Below are 13,552 nucleotides of genomic sequence, written 5' to 3'. Positions count from 1 at the left end.
TCCCAGATTGAGCCCCCCCTTGATACAGTTGCCACCGTCCCATACAGGTGTGTGCTTGGCTGCGAGAGAGCCTGTGAGGTACCGGATATAGGGTTAGGTAGACTGCGTGAGAGTGCTGTTGTAGCGGAAGCATTGGGAGGGGAGGCCATTGCTTGGAGCATCTCGTGTGGGTGTGCGGCTAAATTGGCAGTGGAAGTGACAGTAGAAAGGGTCAGTGCCGGGGACGATCCAGGTGGGAGGATTTCTGGATTCACAACAGGAGTGATAGGGGAAAGGGTCGCTGCCCCATTGGAAACCACTGAAACAGGAAACATGGGTAAAGCCTGTTCACTTCCCGAAGGAATATAGTATTAGCTGTTAGTGGTCATTACTGGGTAACAAGGATTTAGTGATGTGGTGTGTAGCCTTAGTCTAAGATGTTCACCACCAGGAGCAGCACATTTGCCATCCACAAAATGGCCGCTGCCAGAATTACATTTGGCATCCACAAAATGGCTTTCGTTAGAATTAACACTTTTGCCATCCACAAAATGGCTGCTGCCAGCATTAACACATGGCTCTGGGCCACCATTATACGGTGGTGGCCGCTAGCAGGATGTATTTTTGTAATACACATAACTCAAAACTCTACCCTTTTTATTCCTTTCCTCTTCTACTGAATTTTCTCTATACAGACTTTCAGAGACTTTCCCATGCCCTAGCAGTAGACAACAATCCATTATCTTCTAGGATACCTTTTTTTTTTTTTTCCCCAAGACAATCTTCTACTCCAGGGGCTGTAACCTCCCCCCTTCTGGCATTCCACACAACTTCATAAGCTTTTTACATTGTTTAACATGACTCTTCCCTTCACGACTCGCCACTAATGTTCACGGGTCTAACTTGCCATCTGAATTTGGCTTAGTGCCAATACGGTAGAACTGCATTAATCTCTCTATCTTTCTATAGATATATATATATATATATATATATATATATATATATATATATCAAGATAACAAACAGCAAACAAATAATAAGACGGGGGAGATTACTCGAACCTGAGATTCTAAAGAGAACTGAGTCTGCAGCACACGCTTCCTATTCCTTCTTGTCACGTGGTCCCTGTCCGACTTCCGTGTTCCGTACTTTACAAACAAATTATTCTCTACTTAATCCAAATTACGCCTTGTAACAGGGTCTACCAATCTGGGGTACCTCTTTCAGTACAACCCCGTGTTTCCGGAGGTCCACTCTGCTTTGGCTGGAGTCTGAATGAAGGACGCTAGCTGGAATTACTTGGTTACATGGGTGCTTATAAAAGATCACTGCTTCTCCACGTATTTCCAGTCTGACAACACTTTACTCACAGGACACAGAATATATCACACAGATACAGAGGGCAGACCAATAGAAAAGCGGCAGGCCAGACATACATTACAATAGCCTGCAGGTGTCCAGAACCTGCCGATATTTACTGTGGGAATTACAAAGGTGGGAGGGGACAAAAGGGGAATATCGTGTCCCCTCTGCCCAGGGGCGCAGCCTGTGGGCTGATGTATTAGGGACATACATCTCACATGGAACCTATTATACATACATATAACTGCACAACATATTCTCGGTGCTGAGTGGTTCCGTAACACGGCTCCCCTTTTCATCGACGCGATCGGCATACACAGTCTGATCCTTTAACGGATCGGTTTGGGGATGACCGAAGTTTATGGGGTTGGTATAAGTTCCATTTGTCGACTTAGTCCATCGGCGTTACCGTTTTGTTTGCCGGGTCTATAGTGGATGGTGAAGTCCAGAGGTTGTAGGGCTAAACTTCACCGCAGCAATCTGGCGTTGTCTCCGGAGACACGATTAAGCCAGACTAGGGGATTATGGTCCGTTAGGAGGGAAAACTGTCGTCCATACAAATATGGTTGCAACTTTTTGAGTGCCCATAATACCGCCAGGCACTCCTTCTCGATGGCTGCATAGCTTACTTCACAGGGCAGTAGTTACCGACTCCGGTAAGCTACCGGGTGTTCTTGGCCGCCCAGCCCGACTTGGCTCAGTACTGCCCCCAATCCAAACATAGAATAGTCTGTGTGAACAAGAAAACGTTTAGTTGGATCGGGTGCGGCCAATACAGGGGTATTGGTGAGGGCGTCATTTTGTTGGCGGAAGGCTTCCTCACACTCTGGGGTCCTGGTTACCTGGTGGGGTTGGTTCTTACGGGTCAGATCAGTGAGGGGCTTGGCTACGCTGCTGTAATTGGGAACGAATTTCCTGTAATACCCCGCTGTCCCTAGAAACGCTATGACCTGGGTTTTAGTGCGTGGGGTGGGCCATTTGGGTATGGCCTCAATCTTGGCTGGTTCTGGTTGCTGTTTCCCACTTCCCACCCAATGCCCTAAATACTGAACCTCTGTTTTGCCCACGTGACACTTGTTTGGGTTCAGGGTGACTCCGGCCTGGTGGATCCTGTCCAATACTGTCTCTAGGTGATTTAGATGCTCTTCCCATGTCGCACTGTAGATGGCGATGTCATCCAGGTAGGCACAAGCATAGTCCGGGAGACCATCCAGAAGGCGGTCAGCCAGCCTCTGGAAGGTTGCCGGGGCATTCTTCATCCCGAATGGCATAACTCGAAATTGGAATAAGCCAAACGGGGTGACAAATGCCGACTTGGGAATAGCGTCAGGACTAAGGGGAATCTGTTGTGAATTCTTCTTTTGGGCTCCCTCCGGTGGTTGTAGATGGTAATGCAGTTGTGCCTGGACTGCAGGATTGGACAGGTGTATCTGCTAATTGCAGAGCTGACTGTTGTATTTAGCTCTGCAGGACTCTTTAGCCCCTGCCAGTTGTCAATGTTCTATTGCCAGTAATGGTTCTCTCCTGGCCTCTCCTGCCTGCTGCCATTTCAGCTAAAGATAAGTGTCTGATTCTTTTTCTTAGGCTCACAGGCTGTGTGTCTATTTTTTTGTGCGGTTCATAGTTTCAATTTTGTTCCAGCTTCGACTGTCCTGTTGTTTTCTCAGTCTGGTTGGATTCGCTGGAGTTTCAGATATACTCTCCACACCTTTAGTTAGGTGGTGGAGTTTTTGTATTTTTCTGCTGTGGATATTTTGTAGTTTTTTGTGCTGACCGCTCAGTATCCTGTACTATACTTTCCTATCTAGGTAGAAGTTGCCTCCTTTGCTAAATCTGTTTTCCGCCTGCGTGTGTCTTTTCCTCTCCTACTCACCGTCATTATTTGTTGGTGGGCTGCCTATACTTTGGGGGTCTACTCTGAGGCAAGTCAGTTTTCCTATTTTCCATCTTTAGGGATAATTAGTCCTCCGGCTGTGTCGAGGTGTCTAGGTCTGGATAGGCACACCCCACGGCTACTTCTAGTGTCTGTGATAAGTTCAGGGTTAGCGGTCTGTATAGTTACCACTACTCCAGCGAAGGTTTTTTCATGTTGTTCCCAGGCCGCCTGATCATAACAGTACAACTGGCCAACAATGAGTTAATTGAATCTCAGAAGAAGGGAGGAAAGGTTTTGAGCCATTTTTTTTTCCTCAGCCTGTTTTGTCTTCTCCTCCCTCTTAATCTCTGGGTGGCTGAGGAACCTAGTACTAACATGAATGTTCAGGAGTTAGCTTCTCGTGTGGATCAGCTTGCTGCTAGGGTACAGGGTATTTCAGATTATATTGTTCAGACTCCTGCTTTAGAACCAAAGATTCCCACTCCTGATTTATTTTTTGGTGACAGATCGAAATTTTTAAGTTTCAAAAATAACTGTAAACTGTTTTTTGCATTGAGACCCCGGTCCTCTGATGATCCCAATCAGCAGGTTAAAATCATCATATCCCTGCTGCGTGGTGACCCACAGGATTGGGCATTTTCCCTGGAATCTGGCAATCCTTGCTTTGCTTAATGTTGATTCTTTCTTTCAAGCATTGGGGTTATTGTATGATGAGCCTAATTCTGTGGATCAAGCTGAGAAGACCTTGTTGGCCCTATCTCAGGGGCAAGAGGCGGCTGAATTGTTTTGTCAGGAATTCAGAAAATGGTCTGTGCTGACTAAATGGAATGATGATGCTTTGGCGGCAATTTTCAGAAAGGGTCTTTCTGAATCCGTCAAGGATGTTATGGTGGGGTTTCCCACACCCTCCAATCTGTATGATTCTATGTCTTTGGCCATTCAGATTGACCGGCGCTTGCGGGAACGCAGAACTGTGCGTGCTATGGCAAATTCAGAGCAAATTCCTGAGCCTATGCGGTGTGATAGGATTCTGTCTAAAACGGAACGACAAGGTTTCAGACGTCGCAACAGGTTGTGTTTTTATTGTGGCGACGCTTCTCATGTCATTTCTGTCTGCCCTAAGCGGACAAAAAGGATCGCCAGTTCATTTACCATCAGTACTGTACAACCTAAATTTCTGTTATCTGTGTCCTTTATCTGCTCGTTGTCGTCATTTTCTGTCATGGCGTTTGTGGATTCAGGCGCTGCCTTGAACTGGACTTTGACTTTGCTAGGCGTTGTGGTTTTCCCTTGCAGCCTTTGCAGAATCCTATTCCTTTAAGGGGCATTGATGCTACACCCTTGGCTAAAAATAAGCCCCAGTTTTGGATACAGGTGACCATGCGCATGGCGCCAGCCCACCAGGAAGATTGTCGATTTCTGGTGTTGCATAATTTGCTTGATGCTGTCGTGCTGGGTTTCCCGTGGTTGCAGGTCCATAATCCTGTTTTGGATTGGAAGTCCATGTCTGTAACTAGTTGGGGTTGTCAGGGGGTTCATAATGCTGTTCCTCTGATGTCAATCGCCCCTTCTCCTTCTTCTGAAATTCCGGAGTTTTTGTCTGATTTTCAGGATGTATTCGATGAGCCTAAGTCCAGTTTCCTTCCACCGTATAGGGTTAGGGTTAGAATCCCTTAGGGTTAGGGTTAGGATCCCTTAGGGTAAGGGTTAGGGTTAGGATCCCTTAGGGTTTGGGGTTGGCTTATTAGTGTGTATTCTTGTGTTTTTCTATGAAAACGCATGCGTTTACAAACGCATGCAAACGCATGCGTTTACATAGACAGCAATAGGTTTTTTTGCCGCAAAAAAACGCAGCTAGAAATTACTACATGTTGCATTTCTGCAACACAATGCATGCATAGAAAGACGCATGCGGCCGCAAACCGCGGCAAAACACATGCAAAAAACGCATGCGTTTTTAATGTTAAGTATAGGGAAAAAAACACATGCGTTTTTTTGCGCTAAAACGCAGCGGCAAAAAACGCAAAAGGGAAACCATCCTAACAACTCATCCACACGCGGCATGGGATATGCATACGTCACTGTTTTCTCATTGAGCTTACGATAGTCTACACAAAACCGTGTAGTCCCATCCTTCTTGGGCACTAACACTACGGGGGAGGCCCAGGGACTATCTGACTGTTCAATGACCCTTAAACGCAACATCTCTTGTATCTCTTGTCGCATCCCCTCTCGTACAGACTCAGGGATGCGGAAGGGGTTTTGTCGCAGTGGGGTCTGATCCTGGGTCTCAACCTTGTGTTGTGTCAGGCGAGTGTAGCCTGGTCTCCCCGAAAACATCCTCTGTCACTGCCTCAACAACTCCTCCACCTGCTGTCTCTCCCGGGGGCCTAGGTCTTCACCCAAGTGTACCTGGTCACATGTTTTAGACTGAGTCCTTTGCCCTAAGACATCCGGCAAAGCAAGTCCAGCTAAATCCTCTGCTTCAGGTGCACAGATGACCACTACCTCTTCACGGCGCTCCCGGTAGGGCTTCAGCATATTTACATGGAACATGCGGATAACCCTGGGGTCCTCACAATCGGCGACTTTTTTTTGTGTCGGCTATTTTCCCCACTACCTGGTAGGGCCCCTGCTATACAGCTTGGAACTTGTTCTGCCTAGTGGGCTCTAACACCAGGACCTTCTGTCCTATTTCCAAGATACACTCTCTGGCCCTCCGATCGTACCATACGCGCTGGCGCCGCTGGGTCGCCTGCATGTTCTCACGTACAGCCTGGGTCAGCTCCTGTAGGCGGTCCCGGAATTCCAGCACATAGGGTACAATAGGAACCCCTTCTATGAGGCCCTTCCCAGTGTTCTAGCACGAAGTCTAGGGGTCCCCTTACCCGTCTCCCATATACCAGCTCGAACGGGTAGAACCCCATGGATTCTTGGGGCACCTCCCAATAGGCAAACAGGAGGTGTGGTAAGAATTTCTCCCAGTCCCTGTAGGTCCTGGTAAAAGTCCCAATGAGTTGTTTTAACGACCCGTTAAAGCGTTCACACAACCCATTGGTTTGCGAGTGGTACGGGGCGCTTCTAATGGACTTTACGCCGCACAGCTTCCACAGTTGGTTGGTCTTCCCTGCTGTAAACTGGGTACCCTGGTCCGAGATAATCTCCCGGGGAAATCCAACCCGTGAAAAAACCTGGAGCAGGGCGGCCGCCACCATCTCTGCCAGTATGTTAGGTAACGCAACCGCCTCTGTATACCGTGTGGCATAATCTACCACTGTCAATATATACCTTTTCCCTGACGGACTGGGTTTGGCTAACGGCCCTATCACATCGACCGCTACTCGGCTAAATGGTTTCTCCACAATAGGGTGGGGGCATATTTTGGCCTTGCATCGATCCCCCCTCTTGCCAATGCGCTGGCAACTGTCACAGGTCTGGCAGTACTGACGAACATCATAGGTTACCCCCGGCCAAAAGAAGTTTTTGTTTCAGACGATGCCTGGTGCGACTGACGCCGAAGTGCCCGGCCAAGGGTATGTCATGAGAGATTCGCAGTAACTCCTGCCTATACTTCTTGGGAACTACCAGCTGTCATTTTGTAGTGGGGCTCGTCCCTGTGTGGTGCTGCTCTGTGATCCGGGAGAGGAGTCCCTGCTTCCATACAAACTGTTCCCCTTCCAGTACCCCTCTCCCCTCCTGTGCCTTCCCACGATATCCCTCCAATGAAAGATCCTCAAGTAACTCCCTCTTAAATTCATCTGGGGTGGCCCAAGAAATGTGTCTGGCTATGGGAATACGTGTAGGGCTGGGATTTCTTACCTGGGCCTCCTCTGAGTGTGATTCCGCCTCCGCAGCTCGAGCTTGTCTCCGGGTGGTCACAGGATATGTCTCAGCCAGAGGGGTAACCGAGAAGGCAGACAACATGGGCCCCAAGTCATTTCCCAGCAAGACGTCTGCAGGCAAATCCTCCATCAAGCCGACCTCAACAAGGCCATCCCCGACTCCCCAGTTCAAGTGACTCCTGGCAATGGGCAGTCAATGTATAGCTCCCCCTGCTACACGAACTGCCACTGTCCGGTCCGTCTTCTCTTGGTCCCGGACGAGATGAGGCTTCACAAGGGTCAAAGTTGCCCTTTAATCTCTTAGTCCCTGCATACGTTTCCCATTAACCCACATGACCTGTCGATGCTGTTGTTGATTATCTGCCCGGGCTGCCTGCACGGGGTCTACATTCAGCACTTCCTCCATCTCTTCTACCCCTTGGTTAGTCGTAGTCCCCAATGCCGGGTCAGCTTCGCCTTCGTAGCAGTGTACAGCAGCCTAGCTGAAGGTAGCTGTTCCCGCCTTTGGCCACTGGGTATGCTGAGTCCGGGTTGGGACATTGTCTTTGCAGGTGGCCCAGCTGACGGCAGGTGTGGCATCGCACCCCAGGGGGACTGTGGTAGGCCTGGTTTCTAGCTGGTCCCCCTACAATCTTCGGTGGTTTGGGGCCCTCCAGGTCCATGGGAGGACCCCTAGTGACCATCTTTGATCTGGACAACTGAGGCCTCCTGGCATCATGATGTTCATAGGCCAGACGAGCGGCTTCCTCAAGAGTCGTTGGCCGCTTGTCCCGAAGCCATTCCTGTGTCTCGGGGGTTAGTCCATTAAAGAATCGTTCTAACAAGAAGAACTGGAGGACGTCCTCCTTAGTGGTTGCTTGGCACCCTTGTACCCACTGTAGCAGTGACCGCTGTAATTTACAGGCCCATTCAGCATGGGTATCGGTTACGCGTTTTATAAGTCCGCGGAACTTTTGGCGGTATGCCTCTGGTGTCAGCGCATACCGGGCCAAGATCACTTATTTGATCCGCTCATAGTCCATACAGTCCTCATCAGGTACCATGCGATAGGCGTCCGCTGCCCAGCCTGTCAGCTTGCTGGCCAGAATCTGAACCCGTTCCTCCGGCTTCACTTGATGAAGGGCACACTGCCGCTCAAAGTGCTGCAGAAAGCCATCAATGTCTTCCTCTGCCTCCCCCAACTGTCGGAAGGCATTATACTGGATCTTTTTGTGGCTTTCTGTTGAAGGTACCTGGTCGAAGGCCAGAGCTCCCCCTGTTCGCTGACTCTCATCTCTCCGCTCTGCCATCTCCATCTTGGCTAGCTCTACCCTGGTCCGCTCAGCCATCTTTTCCTTCAGATCAGTACGCACATCAGCCATCACCTCTCGTATGATCTCTACTGCAGGGTTTGGGCCATAGAACGCCAGTCTGTTCTTTACTTCCCTCTGGAATTCAGTCTCCTCCACGTTCACATTGGGGGGCGCTGCACTGTCGTGTTCCATGATGGCTGCTATCAACTCTGCTTTTGTTTTGTTGCTGGCGATCAACTCTCGGGCTTTCACCAGATTTTTTTGTGTAGTCCTCTTTAACTTCTGGTAGTTGTTTTCCATTCATTCCTTTCCTCCTGTAGAAGGGGTATAATATCCTGCTGTCTGCCACCAGTGTAACGGGGTCTACCAATCTGGGGTACCTCTTTTAGTACCACCCCATGTTTCCGGAGGTCCACTCTGCTTTGGCTGGAGTCTAAATGAAGGACGCTAGCTGGAATTGCTTGGTTAGATGGGCGCATATAAAAGATCACTGCTTCTCCACATATTTCCAGTCTGACAACACTTTACTCACAGGACACATAATATATCACACAGATACAGAGGGCAGGCCAATAGAAAAGCGGCAGGCCAGACATACATTACAATAGCCGCAGGTGGCCGGAGCCTGCCGATATTTACTGTGGGAATTACAAGGGTGGGGGGGCGGACAAAAGAGGAATATTGTGTCCCCTCTGCCCAGGGGCGCAGCCTGTGGGCTGGTGCATTAGGGACTTGCATCTCACATGGAACCTATTATGCATACATATAACTGCACAACATATTCTGGGTGCTGAGTGGTTCCGTAACACGTAACACTCCTAAATTACCAGGCCCCGTGCTGAGTCATTTGACTCCAAGTCACAAGGCAAAACTAAATTTATTAGGATCGAACTGAGTCATCTCACTCCAAGTTAACGGTCTGCTACACAATTTATTAGGCGCCGAACTGAGTCATCTAACTCAAAGTTAATGGGCCCCTATTAGGTCGAATCAATTCACTCCAGGTCCTAGTTTCTCCTATACAGAACTGAAAATCGTATCACAGGCGACAACCGTGTACTGTACCACAGACAATAATTTAAAAAAAAAAAACGCTGAAAAATCCACTTTCTCTCTCCTAACTACCAGTCATTTCCCCTCTCCACAACACGTAACAGGCAGTAGGCAACTAAAACATGTGACGGTTCTTGCAATTCAATGACCAGCAGCGGAGAGACCCTTCTGCCGTCTTACAGATACCGTAAAACCCGGACACGATCAGGCAATCTGCACAGGATACCCCGAAGGACACAGGTAAAGACTACAGATTATAAAAATCAGCAGACTTGCTGTGTTCTGATAAGGAGGTGATCAGTCTCCTGGTTCAGGGTATTCAGCGCGTCCTGCCGTTCCACTCGTCGGTCCTTAGGGTTCAGGGCTCTTCCTCTGCTGACCCCACGTTGGGCGCCAAATATGTTAGGTTGAACAATTAAGAAATGTTCACTCCAGTTGCCTACTCCTGGCCTAAATGGATATTGATCAGGTGCGCACTAAAGAAATAACATCAGACAACACACAGTCAGATGTAAACTCTCATTGATCAATCTATGGCTCAGCTCCAAGAGCTTTATTTAGTCAGAACACAGGTTTATATAACCCCTGTAAGGGGGGCTCGGTTAGCTCTAAAATGGGAGTGATCGGATGTATTCCATTGGTTAGTGGGTTGGGCAATGAGCAAGTCCGTGGGCAGATTCATGAGGTCATCAAGGTGGGTTGGTCCATGAGGTCATCAAGGTGGGCGTCACTGGGCGGATCCATGAGGTCATCAGGGTGGGCGTCATCTTGGATACCAGCACATGGTGTGCTGAAACAGGAAATGGCAGCCATCTTTATGGTCTCACTGATCATCTTGGATATCAGCACATGGTGTGGTGAAACAGGAAATGGCAGCCATCTTTAGTGTCTCACTTTGATCTGAGAAAGCTTATGTAAGGTTAAACAATACATGTTATGGGTTGCTTCTCTCAAACTCTTATGTCTGGAGGCTAATTAAGTATTTAATCTTATGGCTCTCCTCAACAATAAGATCCCTTTTGAAAAGTTTGTGACCTCGAATATAACCTGATTTCTAGACTAAAAGCTTTTAAATGGATATTCCCAAATTTGAAAGTTATCCTCTATCCTATGAATGGGTTTGCTAGTGCTCTGACTGCTTAAAACCCCAGTGATCCCAAGAATTCTGCTCAGTAACCAAAGGACTGGACTCCACCTTGAATAGATGATGCACTCTAGATGGGACTTTGAAAACCCAGTTCTCAGGATTTGGGATAAAATACTGATCACTATCAGTAGGTGATGACTTTAGGTTCTGGAAATGCCCCATTGATCCTTACAATGAAGGGACAGCAGGAATGATCTAATGCTGTGTTCCCTTTTACCTTTTTATTTTTTTTACCTGCCATCACTGTGGCTCACCAGCTACCTCTCTGTCCTGGGAATTCAGTCAGTCCCATGTATTGGAGGTGGCCAGGGCACAGATAAGCAAGGAAATTTAATGGTTTACAGTGCCTAGTCGGTGTGGCTTGGCTTTCATTTTTAGAATCGATGATTTTAGAAGTTGGCCTCCCACTATTTATAAAGTTTTCGCACCAATCCTATCCCATCAAGTAAAAAGTTCAAGAGTACAGTACTAGACGTCTCATGCATGGATTTTGTTTTGGAGGGGTGGGTTCACCTGGTCCCAGACTAATAATGTATCGGAATGGTCATCACTGTATGTAATAAGAACTGATCACACCCATGGGAACTTCACTGAGCACAATATTAGCTATAATTGAGATGAAGCAATCTGTCCATAGAATACAATTGACGAGTCACTTAAGCATTTTTCTCTTGTGGCGTTCAGCTACAAATGTGTATAATGAAGCTTCATACTTTTATGTTCTTCATCCTGCTACTTTGTGGTCTTTACTGTCCTGATATATTTTCTGTGATGAAGATTGCCAGCACGGTGGCTCAGTGGTTAGCACTGCAGCCTTGCTGGAGTCCTGGGTTCAAATCCCATCAAGGACAACATCTGCAAGGAGTTTGTATGTTCTCCCTGTGTCCTCCCACATTCCAAAGACATACTGATAGGGAATTTAGATTGTGAGCCCCATCGGGGACAGCGACGATAATGTGTGCAAACTGTAAAGCGCTGTGAAATATGTTAGCGCTATATAAAAATAAAGATTATTTTTATTTATTATTATTATTCTCTTTGGTTCTGGCTGAATTCTCAGAAACCATATTTTATCTGTCTGTGTGTATATCCTTGGCATTACTTATGTTACTTATTGTGTCCTAAACAGTCGCTTGGATTCCAACTCTCTCCATTGTGACTGTGAGATCCTTTGGCTGGCGGATCTGCTAAAGATTTACTCTGAATCTGGTAATGCTCAAGCAGCCGCTACTTGTGAGTATCCGCGAAGACTTCAGGGAAGATCTCTATCCACCATTACACCGGCAGAACTGAACTGTGGTGAGTCGCCCTCGGAATCTGAGTCTGGTCTATAACTTATACCCATTCATTAGGAAAATCTCCTTTTAAATAGTAATGGGCCTTCCTGGGTTCCATCTGTCATGCCATAACCTCCTAACCCTAAGAGCTGACATACTATATAAAGATGTACATGGCTCATTGGGTAAAGGAGCCAATGACACCTGAAAGAAGTTAGTAACTTTCTGCTGTATATGAAATTTAATAACTTAATAGGCGGTCTAAAATACATACATTACTAATTAATAATTGGAAGGACATTGGGGGGTCTCTAAATGTTGACAAACTAGGGTTAAGATTCCAGATATCAAAGATGACTGTCGAATGGCTATTCTTACCAGTTTCCCCATACACATATACACTTGGCTCAGCTAAGTGTGCATGTGTTTCTTTGGAGAAAGTAGAGTAAATGATTCCAGACAATTTTAATCTCCTTCGAGAAGAGAAAAAAAACAGGGCAATGAAATTTAACATAACTAAAGCTGGTCATACACATTAGGTGGCTGTCGGCCGAACTGTTATTTGGGTCACCTTTTTCTCTTCTGCTTTCTGCCCGCCCCACCCAGCCAAAAGCTACCATGTTGTCAGTCATTGTCAGAATCCTCTAACAGAGATTTATCTGATCCTTTCTGTTTGGCGGAGAGGAGATTTAATTCCAACCACCCAGCCCTTAAACAGCAGAGGATGAACCGAATGTGCTCCGTGTAGATCATCCTCAACAATCCTGAGGGCAGATGTCAGGGGGAAAGAGGCCCCTTTGCACATTAGATGGTTGCCTGAAATTCTCAGGTTTCACCAAATTTTATTGAATGTTTATACACATGGGAAGAAGGAATCAATATCACCATTACACACTGAACGGGAAACCATTGGGTAAATCTGACATGGAGAAGGACTAGGGGATCCTAGTTAATGATAAGCTAACCTGGAGCAGGCAGTGCCAGGCAGCGGCTGCCAAGGCAAACAGGATCATGGGGTGCATTAAAAGAGATCTGGATACACACGATGAGAGCATTATACTGCCTCTGTACAAATCTCTGGTTAGACCGCACATGGAGTACTGTGTACAGTTTTGGGCAACAGCACTCAGGAAGGATATAATGGAACTAGAGCGAGTACAAAGGAGGACAACAAAATTAATAAAAGGGGATGGGGAAACTACAATACCCAGAGACATTAGCAAAGTTAGGACTGTTTAGTGTAGAAATAAGACGACTGAGAGGCGATCTAATAACCATGTATATGTATATACCAAGGAAGGTGACGGTTACGAGGGGGCATTCTCTGCGTCTGGAGGAGAGAAGGATTTTCCACCAACATAGAAGAGGATTCTTTACTGTTAGGGCAGTGAGAATCTGGAATTCCTTGCCTGAGGAGGTGGTGATGGCAAACTCAGTCAAGGGGTTCAAGAGAGGCCTGGATGTCTTCCTGGAGCGTAACAATATTGTATCTTACAGTTATTAGGTTCTTTAGAAGGACGTAGATATGGGGATTTATTCTGACAGAATATAGGCTGAACTGGATGGACAAATGTCTTTTCTTGGCCTTGCTAACTATGTTACTATGTTATGGTGGCCCTAAATATTCTCCTGATATCTGCTCTCAAGATAGTATGGTCGCTCCTTTGCAATTTTTATATTGTTTGGGGTCCAAGGGCTATCGTTTCTCCTTATGGAGAGTGACA

The 13,552-nt window shown here is 47.1% G+C and overlaps 1 protein-coding gene across 2 annotated transcripts in view; it reads left to right on the top strand.

Annotated features, from left to right (window-relative positions):
• Positions 1–13,552, top strand: part of PXDN (peroxidasin) — a 223,652-nt gene that overhangs the window by 149,661 nt on the left and 60,439 nt on the right. For both annotated transcript variants that reach the window (XM_069728002.1, XM_069728001.1), the window contains one exon: positions 11,681–11,850. In XM_069728002.1, the coding sequence (XP_069584103.1) occupies positions 11,681–11,850 (170 nt within the window). The remainder of the gene's footprint in view (positions 1–11,680; positions 11,851–13,552) is intronic.

This window comes from Ranitomeya imitator, chromosome 5 (genome assembly GCF_032444005.1).
Source record: "Ranitomeya imitator isolate aRanImi1 chromosome 5, aRanImi1.pri, whole genome shotgun sequence".
Lineage (NCBI taxonomy): Eukaryota > Metazoa > Chordata > Amphibia > Anura > Dendrobatidae > Ranitomeya > Ranitomeya imitator.
This window is presented reverse-complemented; position numbering and strand designations above follow the sequence as displayed.